At 40.4% G+C, this 27,964-nt stretch overlaps 2 protein-coding genes across 3 annotated transcripts in view; one reads left to right on the forward strand and one right to left on the reverse strand.

Annotated features, from left to right (window-relative positions):
• LOC116051035 (cone cGMP-specific 3',5'-cyclic phosphodiesterase subunit alpha'-like) overlaps positions 1 to 7,235 on the reverse strand; it is a 21,140-nt gene extending 13,905 nt beyond the window's left edge. The window contains exons 1-3 of the mRNA XM_035992522.1: positions 7,154 to 7,235; positions 345 to 506; positions 47 to 166 (exon numbers count right to left, since the gene is read on the reverse strand). Of these exons, the coding sequence (XP_035848415.1) occupies positions 47 to 166; positions 345 to 506; positions 7,154 to 7,195 (324 nt within the window). The 5' untranslated portion in view covers positions 7,196 to 7,235. The remainder of the gene's footprint in view (positions 1 to 46; positions 167 to 344; positions 507 to 7,153) is intronic.
• myofl (myoferlin like) lies at positions 7,164 to 27,903 on the forward strand. Of its 2 annotated transcripts, XM_031305971.2 has the most exons (53): positions 7,165 to 7,348; positions 7,829 to 7,884; positions 8,031 to 8,122; positions 10,254 to 10,362; positions 10,579 to 10,672; positions 11,308 to 11,477; positions 11,839 to 11,967; positions 12,871 to 12,933; positions 13,053 to 13,103; positions 13,238 to 13,268; positions 13,364 to 13,479; positions 13,614 to 13,740; positions 13,833 to 13,936; positions 14,025 to 14,093; positions 14,176 to 14,219; positions 14,305 to 14,387; positions 14,664 to 14,788; positions 14,903 to 15,016; positions 15,274 to 15,451; positions 15,843 to 15,967; positions 16,062 to 16,171; positions 16,378 to 16,570; positions 16,657 to 16,812; positions 16,911 to 17,042; positions 17,133 to 17,296; positions 17,758 to 17,872; positions 18,476 to 18,578; positions 18,691 to 18,830; positions 18,904 to 19,068; positions 19,820 to 19,907; positions 20,053 to 20,130; positions 20,315 to 20,496; positions 20,627 to 20,785; positions 20,872 to 20,973; positions 21,188 to 21,349; positions 21,449 to 21,614; positions 21,709 to 21,779; positions 21,869 to 21,883; positions 21,964 to 22,062; positions 23,606 to 23,734; positions 24,513 to 24,668; positions 24,815 to 24,906; positions 25,026 to 25,196; positions 25,329 to 25,477; positions 25,699 to 25,838; positions 25,992 to 26,080; positions 26,155 to 26,250; positions 26,364 to 26,505; positions 26,632 to 26,731; positions 26,866 to 27,059; positions 27,143 to 27,252; positions 27,368 to 27,515; positions 27,658 to 27,903. In XM_031305971.2, exons 1-53 carry the CDS (start codon positions 7,261 to 7,263, stop codon positions 27,694 to 27,696), a joined length of 6,123 nt encoding a protein of 2,040 aa, XP_031161831.1. In that variant the 5' UTR covers positions 7,165 to 7,260; the 3' UTR covers positions 27,697 to 27,903. The 2 variants fall into 2 exon arrangements, with proteins under 2 accessions (XP_031161840.1, XP_031161831.1); XM_031305980.2 differs by lacking the exon at positions 21,869 to 21,883 and having other exon boundaries at positions 7,164 to 7,348.
• Positions 27,904 to 27,964: the final 61 nt, after the last annotated feature.

Raw genomic sequence — 27,964 nt, forward strand, 5'->3', positions numbered from 1 at the left:
TCTATCTGGAGTAACTGGATATGCTTCTCTTTCTCCTCATACTCACTACGTCCATCAGCTTCCCTTCTTTCTTACTCAGCTGCTCTGACAGCAACTCAACCTTCTCATCTTTGGCTGTGAGCTGCTGACAACTCTCTAGCCTAACAGTTTCAAGAGAGAGGAATCTCTGCAAAAAGACATTGAAAAATGAGCTGTTTTACAATACCCTGCATTAAAAAAGCACAGCTCTCACTGGCAACATTATTTACAGTACAGTGTGAGTAATCTTGGCTAGTTGACCAATGTTGGCTAAATATCACAGAAACAGAGCTGATTGTTTGGCTGAGTAGTTTGACTAAGTTTACCTCTATGAGCTTATTACGTTCTGAAAGTTGACGAGACAACTCAACCAGGGTTTTCTTCAGATAGGCATTCTCCTTCCTTAGACTGCTGACAATCACATCAAGCTCTGAGTTGGGCTTTTTCCTGGGGGAATTCTTATATTTCAAGGACGCCATCTCAATCACCTGTTAACAAATATTACAAGGGACTGACACAAAAAATACGGTTGTCAGAATATAGCCTACCTGAAAATATAATTTTCAAAACTAAACATTCTGAATGGGTACAAGATTGTTTTCCTTTTAGTTGTTGACATTAAAAAAATGCAGCAGCAGGAAAAAAAAAGTAAACCCAAGATCGTTTTTAAAGCACTTAGAATTTAAAGAAAAAAAGCACACAATTAGATAAACAATCTAGCTAGCTAATGCAGTCCATCAATAACTACAATACATCTTATCTTTATAAAGTCAATATGAAGTTGCCGTTGAATGTGTTAGAGAGGCGCTGATTCAAAACTTTGGAATGATACATAGACTAAGTATGATAACCATAGATGATAACATATTTCTTTTACGTCATGGGTGTTGGTGGTTGCATATGACTGCATTTTAGAAACACCACCACTAGCTGACCGCCTCTGAGTTTAATTAGCTACAATTTAAAGAGCATAGGTGTGATTGGCAAAGGAAAAAAAAGCAGGAAAATATACGGCGCACCCATGACGCTGCGACAGCCCCCCCCCCTCATTTAAAAAAAAAAAAAAAACCATTAAATGGCACTTTCTGGAGAGTTTTGTGCGAAGAAATGGAGAAATTGAGTCTTACATGATATGTAGGTATTAGGGCATTTAGCATTTACATTACTGTTAATCAGTCATCACTTGATTACACATTGCATTACCTTGTTATAATATAAATAATAGTGCCACATGAAGAGACAGTGCAGCATATGACAGTAGCAACAGCTGAGAAGATTTGGGTCTGTGGTGACCAGGTCCACCTCACACAAACTTCCTTCTCCTATTCTCTCTCCTTACTACCACACCCACCCACACCAGCCCACATTACCACGCCCATGCAGCCCCACCCATGGACATTTACGGATTTTTAAACATTTAATGTAACTGGCAAACAATGCTTTCTACTTTTTAAAGAGCACACGTTTATAACAAATTTTTATTTATGCCGTTTGTATGCTGTTACTGTCATTCTCTACAGTATGTAGGTATGTAGTATGTATGTTGTCACTGTCTGTTCAATTGTCCGTGTTTCTCTCTGTTGACACTGTACATATTAAGTTATAACTCTAACTCTGCAATTTAAATGTTTTTTATGGCTGTCTGTGATTATACGTCAGGGTTTTTCCTTGCTCAGAATTTGTCTTTGCGGGAACACACAAAGCAGGGGGGGGAGGGGGTCTGGGGGTCCTCCCCCAGGAAATTCTGAGGGTAAAAGACTTCAATTCCTGCATTCTGATACATTTTTAGGCACCAATTTATGGTAAAAATGTCAATATTTATTGCAAGGAAATCACAAAATTCTGGTGGCAGGTAACAATTCAAAATACAAAATATAATGGAATATTATTATATTCAGTAGTCCAGTAAGGAGGCTTTCACATCCGGGACATGGGCCGGATACAACAACACAACCCTAAAGTCCAGTTGTTTGTAGGATTGACTTAGGCTACTTAATCAGTGATGTTGAATATAGCCTTGAGTGTAACGGACCACCACAGTTCATACATACATGTGAACCGCAGATTAATTGCAGAGTTTAATCTACATAGTGTAAAACTACTACATGAATGGGGCACAGCAGAAAGACGGAGCAGAGCGACGCTGCTTGTTCAGGGTTTTCATGTGTCCTCCTATAGGCCTACACTTTGCATCAGGTGTTTAAACCAACTGTACCGAATTAGACTACTATTTAACGCAAGATGTTTTTAACCGCTAATAAAACTCAATTTAATACTGATGCCGTCAGACGGCCGCGCGGACAGACAGCAGTCGGAGTTCCAGCAGAGCTCTGCGCCGGTCAGCAGCGGCTTCTCACTGTACAGCCGGTCCCCCAGAGCAGCATGATCACCGGGAGGGTCCGGTACAGCCTGAACCCTGCAAACAGAGATCCCGTTTGAAGGTGACATGCTTGATTTTGACTGAACGTCCCAATTTAAGTAACCTCTGATCGGGTCGTAGCAAATTAAGTACACTAAGTTTAAGATTAGGTGTTGGTCATTCTCAACACCTTTCTACACCCCCCCCCCACTTATCAACTCTGGACTCTGTGCTGCTGCCAGCCTGTGTAACGTACGTTACTCACCATCGATCGACTGTTAGCTTCAGCTGGCTAACGTTAGCTGTCAACCTCCCGACTAGCTAGTGATCTAGCGAGGATTAGCCCTTCAGACCACAGTGGACTTCAGTGGACTCTCCATCCAATCTCCCGACTGGACCTTCGTCTACCACAACTGCCGGACTCTTTCAAATACATGTACTCCCTGTCTCCGCCAATCACTTGGTAGCGTTGGTCAGCTGTCAGCTTACGCCAGCTAGCTTCTGTTAGCGTCCACCGACTGACGGCTCGCCCAGCACATCTTTTCGCTGTAGAGCTCTTTTAGCCATGTTTCCCGGCTCAACACTAAGTTAGTGTGGGCCACTACCTTTCTGCACTGCCGAAAATGGTGCTCCTAAAATATTCCTCACTGCAACTTCTCAGCGTCATCTGCTACGTCGCTTCAGCTTGCATTGCCAACATAAAATAAAAATATTGTCCCATTGTCGGCTTCAGCTAAGAAGATAGTTCGCCCCCACACGTCCAAAATTCTTATTCAAATAACCTTCCGCAACGATTGCAGGCTCTTTGGTGGAGCTCTGCTTTGAATGAAGTTACATCGTGACAAATTAATGGACCACTTGCGGAGTGATATGAAGACATGAGTCAGAGGCACAAAAAACGTTGACCGGTCATTATGTTTACCAATACCCCCTGTCGGTACACGATCCGTTCTGCCTGCACGATCCGTTCTGCACATGCGCAAGATAATACTGTTTTACGTATCCATACGACCTGCACGATCTGTTCCACGCTAGCCTATGGCTAGCCTCCACCGGGAAGCTAACGTTAGTTTAGCTAACAGCTAATTCGGCTAACCGCTAGCTGACAGCTAGATTCAGTCTAAAATAACGTTAACTCAAACGTAATGGGAAAAGCAGGCTACAGCTAAATTAAGACTTCACAGTAATAACAATAAAGACAAGTATTGAGTGATTGTATTTTAAATGAGCACAAGTAAAGTAGAACTGACGTAACAGCTGTTATATATGTTAGGTGTTTGTTATATATGTCAACGTTTATTTTCAAGTTTTATTTTGAGGGTCTTTTAAAGTTATTACATGCTGTCTCAGCTAGCAGTTAGCCGAATTAGCTGTTAGCTAAACTAACGTTAGCTTGGCTGTCGACCGGAAGCGTGGAACAGATCGTGCAGTGTCGTAAATCCTCGTACAACCGCGCATGCGCGAACATTTTACGCATGTGCAGAACGGATCGTGCAGGCAGAACGGATCGTGTACCGACACGGTCCGTGTACTTGGTGGCCAACGGATTTTCGTTTTGAAAGGAAAAAAACAAAAACGAAAAACGGCCAGTTTCCCAATTACCATTAGTAAATAGGAAAACAAAAAACGGAAAACAACCCATTATTCGTTTTTTGTTTTGATATTAAAAAACGGAAAACGAAAAACAATCTCGTTATCCGATTGTCTTTGATGTATTTGTAGATGGAACTCGAAAATTAAAATACGTGTGTATAAGTCGTATTCCTTAATTTTGCATTGGTATTTTTTTCGTGACCCGGAAGTTACTCCCGCCACGCCAAGACCCGCCCTTCAATAGCATTTATTGGCCAGTACTGCCTGTAAGATCCGTTCTGTGGATGCGCGTAATTACGTAGTAGAAAACTAACAATGTCCCTGTGCGATTTGTAACTGTCGGTACACGATCCGTTCTGCCTGCACGATAGACTGTATATAAGTAACATGTGTCAACACTTTACGACCAAACATTACAACTTTTTTATTAAATCTTTTTTTATTAAATCTTTATTATACAATAGTCATAGCTACAAACATTCGAAACTTGTCACTGATCCAAAACCGTGTAGCGACATCGTTGTTGTGTTGTTTACGTTAATGTTTTTACCTAATACTTCGTCTTGACTAATAACCATAGACTGTCTATTATTAATGCGATGAAGTGTAAACGTACATAAGTGTCCTTTTGAAGATGGGATGACAGCTCTCCCAGCCACCACTGCTGTATACCACTATAGTAGCTACATGCTAACGGCAGTAAACACTATAGTAGCTACATGCTAACGGTCATCTTAGCTGGCAATGTTGTTAAATTCTCCCCAATTCCGGGTCACATTCCAGCTGAAACATGTCCGATTGTGTAGTGTTTGGTCTGCGATTTTTGACGTTAGAAAGTGCTGCTTCGTTCCACTACAATCTAACGTTAGCATACTCATAGCTAACTATTGTAGCTGCATGCTAACGCGACATAGCGGAGCATATAGCTAGCTATGTACGTATATAGCAGGACTTTGTACCGTAAAAAATCACCAATAAAGGCTTCTAAACCAAATACTAAACAAATACAAATACAGTAAAGTGACCGAAATTAGGGGTGAAATGTCCAGCATTGAGCTACATAATAGTTTGCTAGGAGTTAGCTGGTCTCTCACAGAGATCTCATTTGTAGCCCTGTTTTTACCTGATACTTTCATAAAAGTACAAACACATGAAGTGAGAGGTATACACATGCTTAAACTTTATTTAAAACATGGTTAACCTGAAGCAGGACGGAGTCATGACTTATAACACCAAAGCAAGGCTTCTAGCTCAGGCTAGCTAGCGTTAGCAAATTACCTTCAAAGTTGTAAAGAAATGACGAAACGTAAAATTTGAAGCCTTTATTTAATTTGCTACATGGTGTTGTACTGGATGGCCGGACGACGCTCCGTATATCATTAACAGATACTTTAGGCAACTCCAGCAAACACCTTGTAAACTTCATCTTTGCCATCATAACGGTCTACTGTCACTGTCTAATGTTTTCTTCCGGTAACCGGGAATGTCCAAACATCCTTACGCCAATGCGTGCATAGAGCTGTGAAGTATGCCGGTGCTCGCGCAAGCGTAGAACTGATCAGGCAGTGCACAGAACGGATTTTACAGGCGGTACGGATCGGGTACTGACAAAGGAATAAGATTTATACACACATTTTAATTTCCGAGTTCCATCTACAAATACATCAAAGAAAATCGGATAACGAGATTGTTTTTCGTTTTCCGTTTTTTAATATCAAAACAAAAAACGAATAATGGGTTGTTTTCCGTTTTTTGTTTTCCTATTTACTAATGGTAATTGGGAAACTGGCCGTTTTTCGTTTTTGTTTTTTTCCTTTCAAAACGAAAATCCGTTGGCCACCAAGTACACGGACCCGACACCCCCGACCCGTGCCTTGCGACAACAAAAGCGGATTTGCATGATTTACGAGAGCTTCATTTTCAGGTCAGAAAAGCAGGATTTCCGGAATTATCCGGAAGAATCACACCCCTGAAAGAGAAACTGTTGAAAACTGTTTCTCAACTTTTACGCGTAAACATGGCCCAGTGCTAAAAAAGAGAGAAAAGGAAATAGGCCTATCTCAAGATCAAGATCGTGTGAATCAAGATCAAGATTTTCTGAATCTGATTGAAAGCTCCATAACAGCCAATAAGTAACAATAACGTTAGCTAGCTAGGTTAGCCAACTTAAAGTTACCCAACAGATAACGTTAACGTTATTTTCACACTTGCTTGGAAGCTGGGTTTGTTAGCCAGTAACGTTAACGTAACATTCACAAGAGAAAATTAGCTACACCACATAATGTTAACCAACGTTACCCTATGTTAACGTGTTAGCTGAAATAAAAACAGTTAAGATAGCATAAAATGCTGATAAAGTAACGTTACCGTTACTAACGTTAGCGGTAAGTTATTAACTAACGTTACTGCCACTACAGTGAATATAACGTGTTGCTTTTCCACGTCAGAATGTTCAAATGAATAAACCCTTTTAAGTCCACTGTAGTAACGTTAAGTTAGCATTACCTTGGGAGGGAGGAAGGCAGCAAGCTTAACTGTCATTGGACCATAGCATTGTATTGGACAGCTGCCACCGCCTAAACTCCTCCGTCCGCCACATTTTTTTACCTAGACGCCAAGACCCGCCCTTCTATAGCAGCCAATAGTAGTGTGTGAATGCGAGTCTTCGCGTGGCCATAGCAGGAAAAAAAATATCGCCCTCCGTCCAACATAACGCTAGCAGCCCGAACAGTTCCGTGCGTAAATTTGGTAATAACAACAATATTGTTTCTGGAGCAACGTCTTTTGTGACCTAATTATACATGTGTTTTAGTTATGATTATATCTCATCAAATAATAGAATTGGAAACAATACTTCAAGCTAGCACGTTAGTTTAAATTAAATCGTAATATCCGATACGAAGGATGCATTACTTACAACGCCACTGCTGGGGGGCGCTGCAGTACAAGAGAAGAGTAGAAAAACTCTGGTTTGCCTGAAAGGTGCATGATTTAACCTACGGATTTAACTCATAGTTCATGATGCCAAGCAATAAGTGATGAGTTATAAGTGAGGCCTTTAAAAAAAAAGAGGTAATGACAAAGCTAGGATGTCCTTTCCAGGTCAGTTTTGTGTGTCTTTCTCGCCTACTTACCCTCCTCACCCAGGCTGGCTGGTGTGTTTCTTGTACGCCTCTGACTCACAAGGGAGGCTGCCGTCCGGTATCCACTCGCCCTTCTGCACATCTGTGAGTTTCAGTTCCCTCTCTCTCAACGGAATATGATTAGTTTTTCTGGATACATTTGTCAAAATGCTGCGGATCATTGTTGAGTCCGCTAGTGGGATCCCCAAAAAGAAAATTGGAAACCCAGATCCAATAGTTGCAGTTGTCTTTAGAGGTGAGACTGTTGCTTTGAGTTTTTTCTCTGAGGAAACTATTGTATGCTCTGTTAACTCTTTTCTCGGCCTGCATGATCATGTACACAGTGTTTTACTTTCTATCAAGATATCATCTTTTCTGTCATACTTAAGGTTTTGAACATCACTTTTTTTTGCAGTTAATTGTAGCTGTTTACAGTATGCATCTAGTCTTAGAGCTTAATTCGAATATTTAGGCAGTGATTCATATTCAAAACGAAGAGTACATCCTTATAAGGTCATAATAGCAACTTTCTTTGGCTACAAGGCTTGATCTTTATATTTACAAAAATGATATGCCTTGTAGTGCATTAGGTGTTTGGCTGTTACCAGCAGATTGTAAAATGTCGTTTATTTTTTTGAAGAAGTGTTTGTGTCCACTGTTTTATCTAGGACATAATATTGTAACAGCAGATTATGATTTTTATTTAACAGAATAATACTGTTCATTGTGTTTACAGGTGAAAAGAAGAAAACCAAAGCAGTTGACAGTGCATTGAATCCTGTATGGGATGAAGTAAGTCAAGTAGAGTTAACTTAATGTGTTAGAGTTACAGTTTGTTGACTGGGAAATTTGACTCACATGAGAGCTGCTATTGCCTCAGTTAAAACTACTGTATGTTGTTTTAATTGATTGTAAATGTATCTTCCATGTCATTACAGGTGCTTGAATTTGATCTGAAAGGCTCTTCTTTGGATGCATCTTCATTCATCAGTGTTGTTGTCAAAGACTATGAAACAATCGGCAAAGACAAGTATGTGTATGACAAGCATCACATATTGAAATTTTGATATAATATTTCCTATTGTGTGCTTAAATTGTGCTATAGACATTGGTTTTTTTTTGAGTGAATGAATACAGGACCCTCAGCCTACCTCCCAGTATGACTCAATACTGATCATTTAAACACACTCCTGCCTTTTGGGAGAAGAGCCTGTCAATGTAAACAACTCCCCCAAGACTGAGTATTTCAGTCCTTCCATTATAGAAAAACCAAACACCCATGTTGCGCTATGTAGTGCAGGTAAAGACTGAAAGGGAAAACCTCACTACACCTTAAAGGTTTACCTTTTAAGAAGGTAGACGTGTGATCACAATCTGTGAAAGTGCTTGTTTCTTAGCAGTTGTACTACTACCGATACTACAACCTCACTATTCATTCTAACAGTGTGGTTGAGAGTAGTTATTATGATCTTTTCTTAAGGAGCAGAGCCAGCATGTTTTTTCTGAGCTATATAACCAAATGACTCACTGTGACCATGTTAAGACTTGCAGTGTTAGTATAGAATTTTGTCTACCTAACATTAGCACTCCATTTCTAAGTAATGTTGCCTTAAACGGAAAAAAAGTCACTTTTTAACCTTTCCTACGATAGACTCAAACTGCTATGTTGTTTATGACTCTGTTTAATTTTCTAATGTGTATCTGTTTGTTAGGCACATACATGCATTTTGAAACATTGTAAGTCTGACTCCTTTTGTCTTTCTGAAGAAGGTAGACCAAGTATTAAAATTTCACTCTAGTCTCTAGTGACTGATAGTGTATAATATAAATTATTCTGGGGCAGGCACAGGGGGTGGGCGGAGGGGTGTCTGCGTCAACCACACACGCACTTGGATATTTTCCCATGATCACTGGCTGCAAAGCATGAGGTGGGTGAATAAGAGAGCTTGTGCTGGCTTGTCATTGGCACATCTGTGATGACTAGTTGTAACTCAGCCTGTATTTCTGTGCAAAAAAAACTTTAGACATAGGGTAAAGCTTCTGGAGGGAAATATGTTTGATTGAACATGTAGGCAATACTTTGTGACCAACTCTCCTCTACTTCTTCAATCTAGGACAAACTATGAAAAGGAATGGGACTCAAAGAGCCTATCAGGGGTATCTAATCTGCGGTACCATCAAGTTAAACCATCTTGAAGACTGCTCAGTTTGTTTGGCAAAGATTGTTTTACCCCCAAATTAGCTTTGTTTGAAAGTGATATGGAAGTAGTGTAAAATATATCGGTATGCCAGACAAATTGTTTTCTGCACTTTCACTGTGATTTTTTCAATGAAGCAGTTCTAAATTAAGACTAGAGTTCAAACTTTTGTTTTCTAGTTCATTAGGTGAGTTATGTATACAAACATCAATTTTTATAAACTAGTCTTTACATGTTGGCCTCTGCAGTGGTAGAGACAGTAAATTGCCATACCAGATTTCCTCTGTTTTATAGTTGACCCTGCTTTCCAAGAACAATTAGTTTTTCCAAGCCATGTGTAATGATAAATAATGGCACAACTGTTGAGAACAAGAGAGAAGAAAAACAGAGTCTGAGCATAATCATGAATATGCTTTTGCCTGCGGCTTACTTCACCCGTCTCCTTTGCTTTATGTTTGTCCACCCTTACACTAGGCACACAGCGCCCAGTACATGCCTGTGGTTGCCTTTTCTTGTGCATTTTCATCATCTTAGGGTTTGCCTATGTGTAACCAGCTGGTCCTTGTGACACAGCAAAGCAGCCCATTTGTTCTCTTGAATTATGTTACTGCTGCTCCCAAATGGCTCTTTTGCCCAAATTAGCCAGTCAAATTGAATGATATTTAAAAAAAACACCCAATGTGTTGCAATCCATTGTGGTTATCAATCACTGTTCCTACATTACTTCTGTTTGGTATAAAAAGTAGGTGCTGTTGCTCGGTTTGTCATTATATGTGAAGAAGTTGAATTGGGAAGTAGAAACCACTAACTATCCAACGCAATGAGCAATTACAGTCACAAACACTGCTTCCTATTTCCTCACGTGGTAATGGCATACATTTGTCACATATTATGGAACCAAATCATTTGCAGATATATGTATAATTGTCTGACCAAAGGAAAATATATGTGATTGCTTTGCAGGTTCATTGGCTCGGCAAAAATCGTTCTGAGAGACTTGGCCAGTGGTCAACTGAGGTCCATCCCATTCAAGAATGTGCCTTTAATCAATGAGAAACAACAGGCTATTGGGGTGAATACATTTAGCACTTACATGTGATGCTTGCACTGCAATTTTATGACACAGAATATCAGCTTAAGCAGCTTCAGCTCTGGCAGTAGATGGTGCCTGCTGTCTGTATAGGTCTGCAGGAAGTAGTTGCATTTGCTGAATCCTATGACATTTATTTTGGTGTTAGACATATACAGTAAAACTGATGTTTATTGAGAAAGCTTTTTCTTTTTTTAGGCAACCATTAATTTATCGATTGGGTATGAGCCACCTGCCAACACTTCCTCAAACCTTAATGATCAACCTGAGGGAGACACTAATGTGGATGCAGGTAAGTAGACAGTTAATCTAAGAAATGAGAAGAGATAGTAAATTTCCTTTACAATAATTCACATTGAAAATGTCCATAGGGTATCCTTGCTGAGGAACAATAATAAGCAAACAAAAACACAAAGACATACAGTACATCAATCAATAAACACACAAACAAGCGATATAAAAAGCTGTAACCCTCTCAGCAACTGGATTATGTTTTTTCTATAATATCTAAAAAGGGGGCCCAAACTTCATAAACTAAATTTGGGGTTTTCCTTAAATTATGTTTTTTTCATATTTAACACTGGATAAAAACTCATAGAATCACTTTTGATAGGGTCTTCCAATTAAGTGCAAGGTGCTTATTAACTGCTGTTATCACTATTCTTAGAACTGTTTTGATATTACTGGTAAGGCTTGTAGGTTTTCAAGGTATTCCCATTTTTTACAGTCACTGGGTATCCCCTAACAGAAAGAAACTAATTATTGTCGTCTGGATTTAAACCACGTTTAATAAAATAAAGGTGTCTTCCATGTTGTTAGGAGGTTAGCAGATACATCACACAGTACCAGGGTGTCAGTTTTTCAATCAGAGTGTTTTTGGAATATTGATTCAAAGAATGTTGTGATTATTGTGGTTTTGCTCCACAGGAGACAGTGATGAGGGTGATGAGGGGGAGGCAGACGTGGAGGGAGAAGGTCAGAGTGGAAGCCCAGGAGCTCCCACTTCACCCAACCAGCCAGGGAAACCCAGCCACAAACCATTACGTCTCAGCCGTAAGAAGCATAGAGCCTTGGCCAATAAGCCTCAAGACTTCCAGGTATTGTCCAGTTTAGGGTGGAATTGTTAGAATTAATCATATGAATGACAAGGCTGCACGAGTGCAAACTTACATTGATGGGGGGCAGCCAAAAGATAGTGAATTATAACATTTATCATTCATGTTAGAACATTTGCAAACATGTAAACCTTCTTTTAGTTCTGCTGCATTAGGGCAAGCAATTTCACACATGGTTTTCTTTGGTAACATATTTTTGTTCCTGTAACAGGTCATATGTAATGTATTTGAGCAGGCTTGTGTTTGTACTGATTAAGTTGGTATTTGTCAACCCGAATGAATCAATGGTACCTTTTCAAAAAGGACCCAGATAAATCGTCTCACTTTTGCCTGCGAACTTCAGATTCGTATTCGGGTTATCGAGGGTCGACAGCTGCCTGGCAACAACATCAAGCCAGTGGTTAAGGTGAATGTATGCGGACACACCCACAGGACCAGAATTAGAAGAGGAAATAACCCGTTTTTTGACGAGGTAATGTGTCCACAAAAAAATACCACATTCTGTCAAAAGGAATTAGTGATCACTTACTTTCCCCTTTGTCTTGCTTGTCAACATCTACTAATCTTTTCTCTTTGCGAATTAATCCACACCAGCTTTAATAACCCTCTATTTATTTATTTATTTCTATATCGGCAGCGGTGATATGACAGTGGACCTGAAAGGCAGTGCCTTCGGCTTTCTCTCGTATCTAACTCCTCTCATATGCATTTTCCTTTGTCTTAGTTTTTGCCAAATCATAATAATCTCAGCTTAAAGGTCCCATGACATGGTGCTCTTTGGATGCTTTGGTCCCCTAATACTGTATCTGAAATCTCTTTCCTGAAATTCAGCCTTGGTGCAGAATTACAGCCACTAGAGCCAGTCCCACAATGAGCTTTCCTTAGTATGTGCATTTCTGTGTCTGTAGCTATTGAGGAGGAGAGAGGGGGGGGGCAAGGTGGAGGGTGGGGGTGTGGCCTTGACCAACTGCCACTTTGCTCGTTTGAAAGCCATGATGTCTCTCTCTCATGGGTGGGCCAAATTCTCTGGGCGGGCAAAGCAGAGAAAGGGGAGGTAACCTTGCTCCTTATGACCTCATAAGGAGGAGATTCCAGATTGGCCCATCTGAGCTTTCATTTTCTCAAAGGTAGAGCAGGATACCCAGGGCTCGGTTTACACCTATCGCCATTTCTAGCCACTGGGGGACCATAGGCAGGCTGGGGGAATGCATATTAATGTTAAAAAACCTCATAAAGTGAAATTTTCATGCCATGGGACCTTTAATAAATTGTAAGTCATATAATGTTTGTCACAATCACTGATAACAAAGTGTGTCTGTGTTACTGATTGTAAATAATAATACTCATTTATTTATGACTTGTTTCTGTCCCTCAGATGTTCTTCTACAATGTTAACATGCTCCCCTCAGAACTGTTTGACGAGAGCATTAGTCTGCGGGTGCGTAGATAACTCCTTTTTAATGCAATTTTCTTTTTCAAAAATAAAAAGCTGTCCATTATGTGGTTTTAAAATCAGGAAAAGTCTTTCTGAAGCTGTAATTGCTGTTTTTTTGCCAGGTTTATGACTCCTTCTCGCTCAGATCTGACAGTCTAATGGGAGAGTTCAAGGTATGACAATTGAAGTGCTTTTACGTCCTTATCTCTGCTTGTTTCAATTTTGACCTGTAGTGATTTATCACTCACTAGCAGGGACTCAAATTTTATGATAAGTAAAATGTTTTTTTTCTTTCTTGCTTACCCAGCTGGATGTTGGCTACATCTATGATGAATCAGGTCAGTATTTCCATTTAAAATGCATACTCTGAAAAATTAAGATTAGTTTGTATATATTATATTCTAGGTGTTTGAATGTGTTGGCTATTGTCCAGGTCATGCCATAATGAGGAAGTGGCTCCTCCTGAGTGATCCTGAGGACTCTAGCTCGGGGGCCAGAGGTTACCTGAAAGTCAGCATAGCTGTTGTGGGCACTGGAGATGAGCCGCTTGTGCGTGTACCTTCTTTTTTTTTTACCATCAAGTTTCTTCCTACTAGACATAGAGTACAGTACAGAGTACAGATCATCAAAAGACCATGACAAAGTCTCCTCTCCTCTCCTCTTCTCTCCTCTCCTCTTTCCAGACTGAGAAGAGAGATATAAGTGAGGAGCAGGATGACATAGAGAGCAATCTTTTGGTGCCAGCGGGTGTCACAATGCGATGGGCCTCACTCAGCCTCAAAGTCTACCGTGCTGAGGATATGCCACAGAGTAAGTGACCCATAAATCCCTGCCACAATTGTAGTTTAATGCCGTCAAATCACCTTGAAAAACTTCTATTTAGAACATACTTTACATTGCAGTGGATGATGCCTTTATTCAGACGGTAAAACAGGTCTTTGGAGGGGAGGGAGACAGGAAAAACTTGGTGGATCCATATGTGGAAGTCAACTTTGCTGGCAAGAAGGTATTTCATGTTACGTAAAAAGAAAAATAATGTTTTATTTGTTCTTACTGTGTGAATATTATTTATATCCAATGGAATTTTCTTTTAGCTGCGCACCAAAACCATTGAAAAAAATGCAAACCCAGAGTGGAATCAACTTATCAATCTCCAAGTCAAGGTAAGAAGTTGGGCTTGATTAAAATTTCTGAAACACTTTAACCTTCAGCACCAATAAACACATGCCTCTGTTGCCTCTGTAGTTCCCATCCATGTGTGAACGCGTCAAGTTGACTATGTATGACTGGTAAGAGCAAGTTCATTTATACACAGCTGCATAAGTGACAATAATATCACAACCCATATTTGACGTGCCAGTTTACTCTTGGCAGGGATCGTCTATCCAAGGATGATGCCATAGGAACATTTTTTTTTAATCTCAGCAAAATGTCTTCCTCAGGTGGAGAGATTGAAGGTAATCATGTAATCTATATTTTTGTAATATTTGTTGTCAGTGTTTTATAATTTGATATTGCAATATGACATTTAATATGTATGTTTTTTTTTCCCCACTGGAAACAGACTCAAGGGCTATACGTATGAAATGGTCATCTGCATGTTTTAACATGTTGCTTTGTCGCTGATTGTTTAACCCTCAGCATCTGTTTGTGTATCTATTGTCATACACCATATTGCTTTATAAGCCTTTAAACTGTCCAGGTGGGGGTTTTAAAGTGTCTGTATGTTACAGTAGGCACAGCAGCATCAGAGATTGGTTTTCTCCCAGCTTTTGGGCCTTGCTATGTCAACCTGTACGGTAGCCCAAGAGAATTTACTGGCCTTCCCGACCCATACGAGGAACTCAACTTTGGAAAGGTAAGACTACCCAATCAGCTCAGTACAAAGGGTTCAGTACTGTAGTATTGACACACAATATTTCACCTGTATGACAATGCGTACATGAGGTTTTTGCTTTTTGATTTGTCGCAGGGTGAAGGGGTCGCCTACAGGGGGAGGGTCCTTGTTGAGCTGTCCACTCAGTTGGATGGAAAGGTTGATAAAAATGTGGATGACATCTCCAGTGATGACATACTGGTGGCACAGGTATACACTGTGTACTCTAACTCTGTTATACTGTAATTACTGTCTACTTATATTTGGCCCAAGGTTTTGAATCTGCAAGGTTTCATTATTGCTTAATTGCTTTTTTTCCAATGTTATTGCAATGTGGGTCTTAAGAGTTCTCCTACAGAAAATATCAGTAGCTCACACACAGTGTCGAGCAAAAGAAGTTTCTGATTGGAAAAAAATAAACCTGCCCTAAAGTCTTACACTGCCACATCCTTTTTAATTGATTGCAGAAATACCAACGGAGGAGGAAGTACTCTCTGTGCGCTGTGTTCCACAGCGCGTGCATGCTCCAAGAGCCGGGTGAGCCAATCCAGTTCGAAGTCAGCATTGGTAACTACGGTAACAAGCTGGACTCCACCTGCAAGCCCCTGTCGTCCACCACCCAGTACAGCTTTGCTATGTTTGATGGTATGAAAAGAAGAAGTCTGCAAGAATTAAAAAAAGGACTCTAAAATGTATTCCAGTTTATAGTCTAGGGTGTTTTTGTTCAGGAGCATGAAGGAGCTCCACATGCATTACATAGTATTCCAACCTTGTTGAATGTATTCTTTATTTTTTTTAAAAATCAAATAAATAACAATTATCAATGGAGTATATATATCATTACAACTTTGCTTTAACAGTGGACATTTGACAGTTCTTTATTTAAACTTTTAACCATGCTGTAAGTCTGTGTTTAAGGGCTCATGAAACCAAAGAGAATAAGAACATCAACAACATGGACACCAAATGTTAGTGAGCGGTCAACTCCACAACTTGTGTTTAAAATGACTGTGTGTATTTATTTTGTATCCCACAGGTAATCACTACTATTACCTGCCCTGGGCTGACACTAAGCCTGTAGTGATTCTCACATCATACTGGGAAGACATCAGCCACCGTCTGGACTCTGTCAACATTCTCCTCTTCATCGCTGAGAGACTGGTGAGAATAAGTCACAGTGGCACATATTGTGCATGTTTACACAGGTTTTACTGCTCAGTAATATACTTTAATCTCTCTTTGTGATTTATTTTAGGAGTCCCATCTCACCACTTTAAAAACAGCCATGTTAGCCAAGGAGTCTGAAGAACATCTGAAAGAGATTTGGATCCAACTCATCAACCACATGCTTGAGGACCTGAACAGGTAAGACAGGACCAGACAAATCCTACACTGGACCTGTGGGTTTTATAAAGTAATGCAATAAGCAACATATCATTAGGAAAACTGTAGTGTGGTTATTGCGTTTAGGTCAAATACATTTGCAGGTGGCTTTTTGGGTTGAGTCATGTTCTTGTTTTACCTTGTTTTGTTCCCATCCCACATTACTCTCACTAACAAAGTTTTGACAGTTTCCAGCTTCCAGTGCTGGAGGGTCAGCCCAATGTGACTGAACTGGATCTCCAGCTGAAAAAGCTGCGTGATGCTGCTGTGGTCAGTATTAGAGAGATGGCCAATCGCGTGAGAGAGGAGGCCACAGATGTCAAGGCTACTGTTGGTGACATTGAGGACTGGTTGGACAGAATCCAGCAGCTGGCAGAGGAGGTCAGGAAAAATATGATGTTATGTAGCTTATAAAGATGTCAATGGGAATGTAACTGAAATGTTACATTATGTTGTGTCTCCATCAGCCTCAGAACAGCATGCCAGATGTGATCATCTGGATGTTAAGAGGAGAGAAGCGGGTGGCTTATGCTCGAGTCCCAGCAAACGAGATTCTGTACTCCAACTTCAGCGAAGAGGCACGTGGCAAACACTGTGGACGGACCCAGACCATTTTCATGCAGGTACAAAACTAGCTAACATACAGCAACACATTTATATATTTGTAATTATATATTTCACTGTCAACTATAGAACTACTTTCATAATGTTTGTTTGTCAGTACCCCATGGACAAAAACAAAGGTTTGAAGGTCCCTGTTCAGCTGCGGATCAACATGTGGCTCGGTCTCTCTGCCAATGAGAAGAAGTTCAACAGCTTCTCAGAGGGAAACTTCAGTGTGTATGCTGAAATGGTACAGTAGCTACACACAAAATTCCCTTTTTTAACTACATATATATTTAATTTGATACACGTTTTGTTATCTCTCACTTTCATTTCACAGTATGAGAACCAGGCCCATGTTTTAGGGAAGTGGGGAACTACCGGTCTGGTTGGTCGCCATAAATTCTCAGATGTGACTGGAAAGGTGAAATTGAAAAGAGAACGCTTTCTGCCACCACGGGGATGGGATTGGGAGCAAGACTGGTTCATTGACCCTGAGCGATGGTACATTTAAGAAACTCACTTTATCATGCAGAAGCACACACACTCACACAGTCCTTTGTGATTCATTGCTTGTACAGTCTCAAGTACAAACATCCTGTTATCAATGTGCAGTTTATGTAACACCCTCAAGAATCCTGTTCATATTTCAGTTCTATGCTCTATTAATTGGCAGTAGTCATAAATCAATGCTTGTACCAGCAACAATGTGGACACAATCACAGGAAATGAAAAGGAATTTTGGCATCAGCCAGTTTTTTGGGTGTAAGGAGGTCTCCCTCCCTCCCTTAGTGCCTCCTACTTCTTTGCTTACATTCTCCCATCAAGGCTCATGTAAACAATTTTAGCTCTCTGAAGCCCGTCTTCCTGAGCTGTTCCGCTCAGTTTGTCATGGTCCTACATAGCTAACGTCTGAGTCACAAAGCTTCTCATCAACCTCTGTGCTGTGGTGGTGTTTTCTACAGCCTATTGACAGAAGCAGATGCGGGCCATACAGAGTTCACAGATGAAGTTTTTCAGAATGAAACACGTTTCCCTGGTGGGGAGTGGAAGCCCGCTGCAGAACCCTACACAGACGTGGTACAACCTACTGCTCTCATACACACACATACACACATTTAAGTTTTGTGAAAAAGGTAGGTGAAGAAAACAGGACAAACGCCGTGTCTATTCATGTTCATTTCCAGCTTATTTGTTTTGGTTTCATGGCCATGGACTGTTTTAAATCTCTTTCATTCTAGACATTCCAGCAACAAAAGTCAAACAAATACAATTAGCAACTAGCTGGTGAACATAAAGGAGCATTTAGCATCTTAAGAACCAGATATTTCCCTCAGGAGTTAGTATCAGAATCAGAAAAATATTTTGATGCTTTGGTTGATGGTGCATACATAAAAACCATAATTTAAATAAACAAACAATAAATAAATACAGAAACAAATAACACATATGTACATAAAGAGCAAAACAAAGCTGGAAGGAGAGTGAATATTGAATTTCAGGCCCCAACTAGCCAAAGAAATTGGGTAATGCAGGTTTAGGTATTATAAGTGTTGATTTGCATTTGTGAAGCTGCAATCACTCAGCATGTGTATGTATTTACAAGTTCAATTATCATTAATTTTGTGTTTATTAATACCTATACATCACATCAATGAATGACAGAGGGTCTGTGTTGTCTAGAATGGAGAAAAGGTTCAAAGCCCAGGAGAGTTTGAGTGTCCACCTGGATGGAGCTGGGAGGATGACTGGAGCTTTGACAGCAACAAGGCTGTAGATGAAAGCGGTAACATGAATTCTAAGACTAAATTATGGGATCAAAATCTTGTTTTCATGTTTGAAAAACTGCAAGTCTAACTTGGTCTATGTGTATGCCTGTGTGTTTCCTTTGGCACTAGGCTGGGAATACGGAGTTACCATTCCTCCCGATGATAAGCCCAAATCCTGGGTTGCAACAGAGAAAATGTATCATGTCCATCGCAGGAAGAGACTCAGAAGACCACGGAGGAAGATATCTGATAAAATGGCTGTTACTGAGGTGAGGAAAAAAAGTAGATTTGAGAGATGTTATGCATTTTCTCATTCTTCTGCTATCCTTGTCTCTTCCGCAGAGGCGAGAACCAGGGGAAGGCTGGGAATACTCTTCCCTGATTGGCTGGAAGTTCCACAGGAAGGAGCGCTCCTCTGACACGTTCCGCCGTCGCCGCTGGAGAAGAAAGATGGTCCCATCTGACTGCATCGGGTCCTCTGCCATCTTCAGACTGGAAGGGGCATTAGTGAGTCTTACTTACCAAAAAAGGACCAAAAATCGGCCCTGGCATTTTGGCCCAGACCGGCCCACCAAATAAGATCACAAATACCACCCGTCCTTGCGCTCCCCTGAATATGTATACCAACTCTAGCCTGGCAGATGCACACTGAAACTGCATGCAGGCAGAAATCCCAAAAAGGGTGCTGTTTAAAGATATGATTGGGCCAGTCCAGTGTCAATTAAGAAAACAACCAATGGGCTGCTGAGCTACGTGTTTCATGGGCCGCGTCTGTCAGAAAAAAAAACCTAGCCTATGTGATATTTTTGACTAAAGTGTTTTGGGCCAGCAGCCCAGTGTCAATTGAAAAAACAATGGGCCGCCGATCTAGGCCTACCACCTTTATGGGCCGGTTCATGGGCTGGACAAAAAAGTTGTGTCGGCCCAAAAAGCACGTCGGCCCACCGGAAAAGTGCCCGCTATGCCAGATGGCCAGTCTGCCCTTGCTTAAGTCCCCTGAGAAACATTACTAGAAATGTGTTGTATTCCTACATTTCCCCTAACGAGGCAGTTGTCATGGCAACTACAGTTACTTCATACCATCCGAGTCATATCTTGTCATTATTCTCCTGCATGTGCCTGTTCCTGTCAGATGTTGGCAAATCACTCAGGAAGTTTATTTTAGTTCTGCATTCTTTTCTTCATTTTTTCTAATTTCTTCTTAAATGTTTGCTGTTAAGTTTTCTTTTCAGCACCTCATCCTGTGTTTTGTTAACAGGGAGTTGATGTTGACGAGAAAGCCAGTAAAACGGATGCAGCCAAACTATTTGGTGCCAACACACCCACTGTTTCCTGCCACTTTAGCAGTAAGTAGTTGGGTCAGATAAAGTTAATTCCTGGTCAATCATGCCGAGTGTTTCTTCAAACATCCTGATGCAAGATAACATTGAATCAAGACCTCAGTAAAATCTGTAAAATACAGTTAAACATGCTGATGCTATCTCTCTTTAGGGTCTTACCTTTACCATCTTAGAGTGTACGTGTATCAGGCGAGGAATCTCTGTGCCATGGACAAAGACAGCTTCTCAGGTAAAAATAAAGCAAACAACTTGTGGCTCAGAATAACCAGACAAAGTACAAGCCTGAGCAAGAGGAATAAATGAAATCTACTCAGGATGTACAATTTGGCAAAAGTAAAAATGAAATTAAACATCACAGGTTCACACGTTCTGTCTCACATTTTCATCAAAATAATACTCCTGGTCCTCGTCAGATCCCTACGCCCATGTGTCATTCCTACATGTGAGTAAGACCACAGAAGTCATTAGGTCCACCTTGAACCCCACATGGGATCAGACTCTCATCTTTGAGGACATTGAAATCTACGGAGACCCACAAACTATTGCCCGCAACCCTCCTGATGTGGTGTTGGAGCTGTGCGACAGTGATAAAGTAGTATGTTGAATATTTAATCTGCCAAATCAAATCACATAGGCATATAGACTTTTAAAAAATGCAAATGGGGTTCATGGCGGTGTATCAGGCTTTGATAACTGTTTGTGTGCTGCTGTGTTTTATTTACAAGGGTAAAGATGAACCCATGGGTCGCTGTACATGCCCTCCAGTAGTGAAAATTAACCCCAGTGTGGCTGGCAGCCCGAAGCTGCTGTGGTTCCCGGTCACCAAAAAAGGTAGCAGTGCTGGGGAGATACTGCTGGCTGCCGAGCTCCTACTGAAGAACAAGGTAAAGAATACACTGATGAGAGGAAACATACTGTAACTTTAACTTTATTAAACTGTACTGAGGTGATTCTGTACTTTGCCCTCCAGGTGAATGACGGAGATCTGCCCCTGTTGCCTCCTCGCCGGGGGGAGAAGCTCTACATGGTTCCCCAGGGAATCAGGCCTGTAGTGCAGCTCACTGCAATTGAGGTACAAAATCACGGCATCCTGCTCCAGCCCAGCCAGCCCCTATAAATTAACTTCACACACATTACATGATCAGACAAGATCAGCCCAACTCTAAGACTTGTGTTGTGGTTTTATGTTATTCCCTATCTCCCTTTCATCCTCCTTTCATCATGCTAGACCCTTAATCTGCCCAGACTAGTTTTCTAAATGTGTTAATGTGTTTATTTGATCCCAGGTCTTGACTTGGGGCTTAAGGAACATGAAGACCTACCAGTTGGCCACAGTTTCTTCCCCCAGTTTGATAGTGGAGTGTGGTGGTGTGATTGCTCAAACTGCTGTAGTCAAGAACTTCAAAAAGAACCCCAACTTCCCTGGATCTGTGTTGCTGCTCAAAGTGGTACAACCCCTCAGACTTTCTATAAATATTGAATATATATTCATGTGTAGACTTTCCATATTTTCTTACAGGGTCTGTTCTATTGTTTTCTCACCTTAGCTTCTTCCCAAAGAGGAGATGTACACCCCTCCAATTGTGCTTAAGGTAATTGACCACCGGCCATTCGGTAGGAAACCTGTGGTGGGTCAGTGCACCATTGACTGCCTGGAGAAGTTCCGCTGTGATCCGTATCGGATTAACAGTGAAGCCTGCATGTCTACTAGAGGTATATACACACATGCATGGACTTAGGCAGATACATACACAGTCAGCTACATACAGTAAAGGCTTATTGTATCCTGTTTCCATTGACTTTGCAGTGGCAATGATGGCAGCTGCCCAGGGAGATGTTGTCATAGACATTGAGGAGAGACCCATCGTGAAAGCTGAGGTATATAATAATGCACTCACAAAAGGTGGGAGACAATATTTTCTGTCTACTTCCATTTATTGATTCTTTGTTTGCTTCTCACTTTGCAGCTCCAACCAGAAACTGTAAGATTTTCTCTTTTCACAGATACTGATAGATAGCATATCTAAAAATACTAAGTTCATCATTATTTTCTATCGTGTAGGAGGAGGAAGCAGTAGACTGGTGGAGTAAGTTCTATGCCTCTGTTGGAGAGCAGGAAAAGTGTGGGCCTTACCTGAAAAAGGGATACGACACATTGCAGGTAAAAACATGTCGTCGCACATTGGGAAAAACACAATCATTGATTTAATCTTTCTTTGATTCCTTGTTTGTGTTGGTGCAGCAAGCTAGCTGTGACAGACAGGGTTGTGACCAGAAAGTCCTCGTTCTTGTTACTTTTGATGAGACTTTGCAGTCGTATTATATCCAAAACAGAAAAACAAGACAAATGTGGGAGTTTTGTGAAAACTTACAAGTAAGGTGTGAAAAAGATCGTTGGTTGTCCTCTTCCCTCACTAGAGGAAATTGCCAACTTAAGACTGCTCTCAAAAGCCACCAAAATTACACAAGACTGTTCTCACCATGGTCACCCACTGTTTGAATTCTTGCCCTCAGGGAGACATTACAGATGTCTAAACACAAGGACTAGTAGATTTAGGAATAGCTTATTTCCCAAAGCAATAACAGTCTTAAATTATGAAGCTAAACTTCTTAAACTTTTCTAATGATGCGGTTTGCACAGTTACTCAGCACTTTATCACATTAGAATATTTATTATCCACTTAGTGTGAGAGTGGGAAAGTTGTGTTCTTATGCTTTTGTGTTATGGTTAGGATGTGTTTGTAGGAAAGACGAGAGAGGGTTTGGTATGAATGATGGGTGAGATGTATTTGGTACGTGTGTGTGTGTGTGTGTGTGTGTGTGTGTGTGTGTGTGTGTGTGTGTGCAATGAATGTGTCGCAAGATGAGTTTTAGTTTTAGTTTTACATATATACTGTATGTTTTATAATGATGCACCTTACTATAGTGGCTGTACAATCTCATTGTACGTAAATGCAATGACAATAAAGGCATTCATTCAAGTATACTTAGTTAGGTTGAAAGCTCACAATAATAAAACGTTTGATTTAGTTTTGTGTAGCAGATAATGCAGTAGATATACAATATGTGTAGTCTCGCATTGCCAGACCTATCTCCACGATGCAGTAGAGTAAGGTCTGGCTACACCACACATACATTCTGGGATAGGAGAAAAAAAACGCTCTGGGTTGTTTGCATTTCTTTAAACAAATCACAATCATCTTGGGCGGCGCTAAGCTCTGGACGCAGCGATGGTGGCTCTGCAAAATGGTCTCAGGAAGGAACTTGTTTTGGTGGAATATTTGCACCTGACAAAGAAAACGCTGCATACAATATTAAATGAAGTTTACTGTTCACACAATAGATACATGGCTGGATACATGGTTAAAGGTAGTTTGCTCCTACCAGTGTATCCCTGTGTCTACTTTGTTAGATAGTAAATGCTGTAGACATATTCTTTGTAAATCTTTACAATTATTCCCCGAAAGAACCAAGCAGGCCTGCCTTGTTGCACGATCCAAACTTTATTCAAAACATGCCATTTTCAGCATGTAGCTTGCAAGCTCTAAGTTTGTTGTATAGAAGGGATTTTGAGAACGGCAACACACAGAGAACGGAAAGTGAGGGAAATTATCCTGGAAATGTACTTCTGTTGATTCAGACTACAATAGATGTAATTTGTGTTCTTCTTTCTGTGTTGTGTCGTTGTGTTATGTGGTTTTCAGGTGTTTAACAGTGAACTAGAAGAGGTTGCAGAGTTCCAGGGACTCACTGATTTCTGCTGCACTTTCAAACTTCAGCGAGGGAAGACCGAAGATGAGGAAGATGATCCCACTGTGGTGGGAGAGTTCAAGGTAACAAAGCCAAATTTTGAGGAAGTATCCCTGTGTGACTCAGCATCCAATTATACCTGAACTATTGTAACTTGAGAAATCTCTGCTTTCGCTGTTGCACAGCCACTTTTTCTAGCCTTTGTCTGCCCTCTGGTGGATCATTTATGAATTTCATAAACACAGTAGAGGGACAGTTAGCCTGCAGATTGGTATGTCTGTGAAGGGATAGTTTGCTACAGTGTATAGTACTTCTGGAGTTGAAAACCACAACTTTCATCCTGTCCTGAATATATGGATTATATGGATCATTCTATTGTAATGTATGCATATTTGATAATTAAAGGCAGTAAAAAATATTTAAAAAGATTGACCATGTTTAGTGACCTACAAATATTAAGGAATAGGAATAAATTAATGATGATAAACTCTTTCATCGATTTAGTTTTTACTATTTACAAATATATGCTTTATGATTAAGGTTTTGAATTGTGTAATGGTAAGTAAAAGACACTTTCCCACTTTGAGTGGATAATAAAGTTGCATTTTATTATAGATATGTAGGCAATCAGTTAATTTATATTTAGACCCACGTACTTTAATTTTTTGGACAGCTTATGAGTTTTTATTTTAGCAGCTTATTTTTCAGGAAGAATGACAAACCACTGAGAATGAATTTACCATCTGTGATTCTACAATCTGTGGTTACCTTGATATGGAATATAGTTCCTCATTGAATTTTATTATATTGTAGAAGAGATGTTATGTGACTAATGGTGCTGTCCTATTTGGTGATATGCAGGGCTCATTCAAGATTTACCCACTGCCCGATGATCCAGGGGTGCCAGCTCCACCCCGCCAGTTCAAAGAGCTTCCTGAGAGCAGACCTCAGGAGTGCCTGGTCAGAATTTATGTGGTGCGCTGTCTTGACCTGCAGCCTAAGGATACAAATGGCCTGGTGAGTATTAAATGAAGCTGCAACTGAACAACCACCCTGGTTTAGTAATAAAGAATTGAATGACAACCACTCTCTAAATTTTATTTGGTGAAAAAGATGATGGAAGCTACTGAAGCTAAGATCTTTTTTATGCATTTTCATTTTAGTGTGACCCATACATTAAGATTGCACTGGGAAGAAAAACACTGGATGACAGAGATAACTACAAACCAAAAACCCTTAATCCAGAGTTTGGGAGGTGAGACAGTAATGTGTTTATCTTACTAGAATGTATGTTCGTTTTCTATTTCTTCAAAGATTACGGCCACAGTAGGAACGTAAAGGAGCAACACATACATTACATACATTTTTGTCCAGGATGTTTGAGCTGTCCTGCTTCCTGCCTCAAGACAAGGACCTGAAGATTGCTGTGTATGACTATGACTTACTGAGCAGAGATGAAAAAGTGGGTGAGACAGTAATCGATTTGGAGAACAGACTCCTGTCTCGTTTCAGGTCCTGCTGTGGTCTTCCACAGACTTACTGTGTGTAAGTATGTACTCTTAACAGTACAATCTCTACAGTGCAGTTGAGACGTCCTACAGAGTAGGCCAGGGACTTCTTCTTTGATGTGTTTTAGTTTCTCAAAGCCAAACCTACAAAGCTACAACTTTCTTGCAGCTCAGGGATCAATCAGTGGAGAGACCAGCTGAAACCTTCTCAGATCCTCCAGAATGAGGCCAGAGTGAGAGGCATCCCTCCTCCACGCATAGAGGGAGATGGCAGCTCACTGTCTTTTGCAGGAAAACAATACAACCTGCAAGATTTTGGTACTGCCATTCTCAAATGCCTTATTATCATATTTTTGGTAGTATTATAACTTATATCTACTATATCAATGCCCATGTCTTGATTTCTTAAATGTTCTTAATAGACTATTTAACAATTATGAATTAGTATGCTGCAGTTGTATCTTGTTCTCATTTTGGCTCTTTGATATTAACATAATCCTTTCATCCTTAAACTTTGTGATCTACCATGCCCTTTACAGAGGCAAACACTGTGATCCACCCGCACTTGGGCCCAGCCAGAGAGAGGCTGGCCCTGCATGTCCTCAGAACCCAGTGCTTGGTACCAGAGCATGTGGAGACCAGAACCCTGTCCAGCTCCCACCAACCCAACCTGTCTCAGGTTAAAGCAACAACAGTAACACCGCATTATTTTGTTTTAGTAGAGTTACAGGTAGTAGAGATAAAGTATGAACATGGTGCTCTGCGAAATTAACATTTTAATGTTGTTGATAGCTTGTTTTTTTTAAAGAGTCATCCTTTTCTACAAATACAGGGGAACATTCAAATGTGGGTAGACGTTTTCCCCAAGAGCCTTGGTTTGCTAGGGCCCCCATGTGATATCACTCCACGCAAAGCCAAGAAGTAAGAGACACACAGAAAATATTGTTTTATCATTGTGCATTTAAGGGTCAAATATAACGCTATATTCAAAACAGGTACGTCTTACGGGCCATCATTTGGAACACAACTGATGTCACTCTGGACGAAACAAGCATCACTGGAGAAAACATGAGTGACATCTACGTTAAAGGGTACATTACTTGTCCTGTCTCTTACCTTAACCCTTTATTGATACTTACATATAGCAAGGTACTTAGCATAGGTACTTATATAACACATAGCTAATCTGAATTTAACATTCTAGATGGATGCCAGGTATGGAGGACAACAAGCAGAAGACAGATGTCCATTACAGATCCCTGGATGGTGATGGAAATTTCAACTGGAGGTTCATCTTTGGGTTTGACTACCTGCCTGCAGAACAGCTGTGTGTTGTCTCGAGGAAAGTGAGTGAGATCATGGAGCAGGAACACTGCATCAGCAGCAGGGATTTTTGTTCATAACCATATCCTTTTTTTTTGTTGGGCTGGTATGATGACGGGTAATGATCTAAAGTGTGTGTCTTTCTACAGGAACACTTTTGGAATCTGGACAAAACAGAATTTAGGATTCCTCCTAAATTGATCATCCAGATTTGGGACAATGACAAATTCTCCATGGATGACTACTTAGGTGAAACAGCAGTGATATTAACCCCATTTTATGCCATGACCACACAAAGGGAAGGTTTTGAAAGATTTATTTCTGCTAGAGAGGACTGCTGCAATAAAAGACAAATTATTATTTTCTATCTATATCTGTTACAGGTTCAGTTGAGCTGGACTTACTCAATCTGATCTCTCCTGCTAAGAGCCCAGAAAAATGCAGCCTGAAGATGTTGCCCGGGATGGCGGGCTCAGTCTCCTCCAAAAGACCACCGCCTAACTCACTATTCTCCCAGAAGTCTGTAAGAGGCTGGTGGCCATGTGCGATCGAGCAGGATGGGAAACATGTGCTTGGTGTATGTTTATGTCCACAGTACAGTGCGGAGTTACGTTTTTTTTCTTCTGATTACTGTTTAAGACTGTGTGTCAAACTCCACAGGGGAAAGTAGAGATGACACTGGAAATAGTGGAGGAGAAGGAGTTGGAGGAGAGACCTGCTGGGAAAGGCAGAGATGAGCCAAACATGAATCCCAAACTGGACCCACCCAAGTAATAAATCGGAGAACTTAAAACAATAACAATGTATCCAAAATATGATTTTGTATCTCTTATGAATTGCTTCACGTGAATTATGTGAATGTTGCTGTCTTTCTCTATTCCACAGACGCCCTGACACTTCATTCTTCTGGTTTATAAACCCTTGCAAGACCATGAAGTTCATTGTTTGGCGCAGATTCAAATGGATTTTCATTGCAGCGATTTTTCTTCTTCTGGTTATCTTGTTCCTCGGGATCATGTTCTACTCCTTACCGGTAAGATTTCTTAGTTTACTGATAATTTATTGATTTTATTATTTCTGAAGCTGCCATTTATATTTTGTATTCATCCCACATTGTTTTTCCAATTATTTTGTAATATGTGTGAATTTTAATCTTGTCTATTCTATATCCACAGAACTATATCTCAATGAAGATTGTGAAGCCTTTTTCCTAAGGAGCATTGCAGAGAAGCTGTCTGCGTTACTGCTGCCGAATCTACAGTCCTCTTCACTGTTACCATCCCTCAGAAATATGCAATAACATCCTCTGCTGATGTCATAGCAGACTGATATTTCATTTCATTTCATTTGATTGATTTATTTATCTCGAACAATCAACAATGTTGCAAGACAAAACAAAAAATTTTAAACTACAAAATAAAACAAAAACAAAAAAACACAAAAATAAAAATATAAAAAGGATTAGTTCGAGAAGGAGCAGGC

Source organism: Sander lucioperca, chromosome 15, assembly GCF_008315115.2.
Source record: "Sander lucioperca isolate FBNREF2018 chromosome 15, SLUC_FBN_1.2, whole genome shotgun sequence".
Classification (NCBI taxonomy): Eukaryota; Metazoa; Chordata; class Actinopteri; order Perciformes; family Percidae; genus Sander; species Sander lucioperca.

Excerpts from the sequence above, each read along its gene's own strand:
- myofl (XM_031305971.2), top strand. The coding sequence starts at position 7,261 with ATGCTGCGGATCATTGTTGAGTCCGCTAGTGGGATCCCCAAAAAGAAA. Across the intron at positions 13,741-13,832 it reads TGCTGAGGATATGCCACAGA|TGGATGATGCCTTTATTCAG; the intron begins GTAAGTGACCCA and ends TTTACATTGCAG. Across the intron at positions 26,081-26,154 it reads ACTCCACGCAAAGCCAAGAA|GTACGTCTTACGGGCCATCA; the intron begins GTAAGAGACACA and ends TATTCAAAACAG.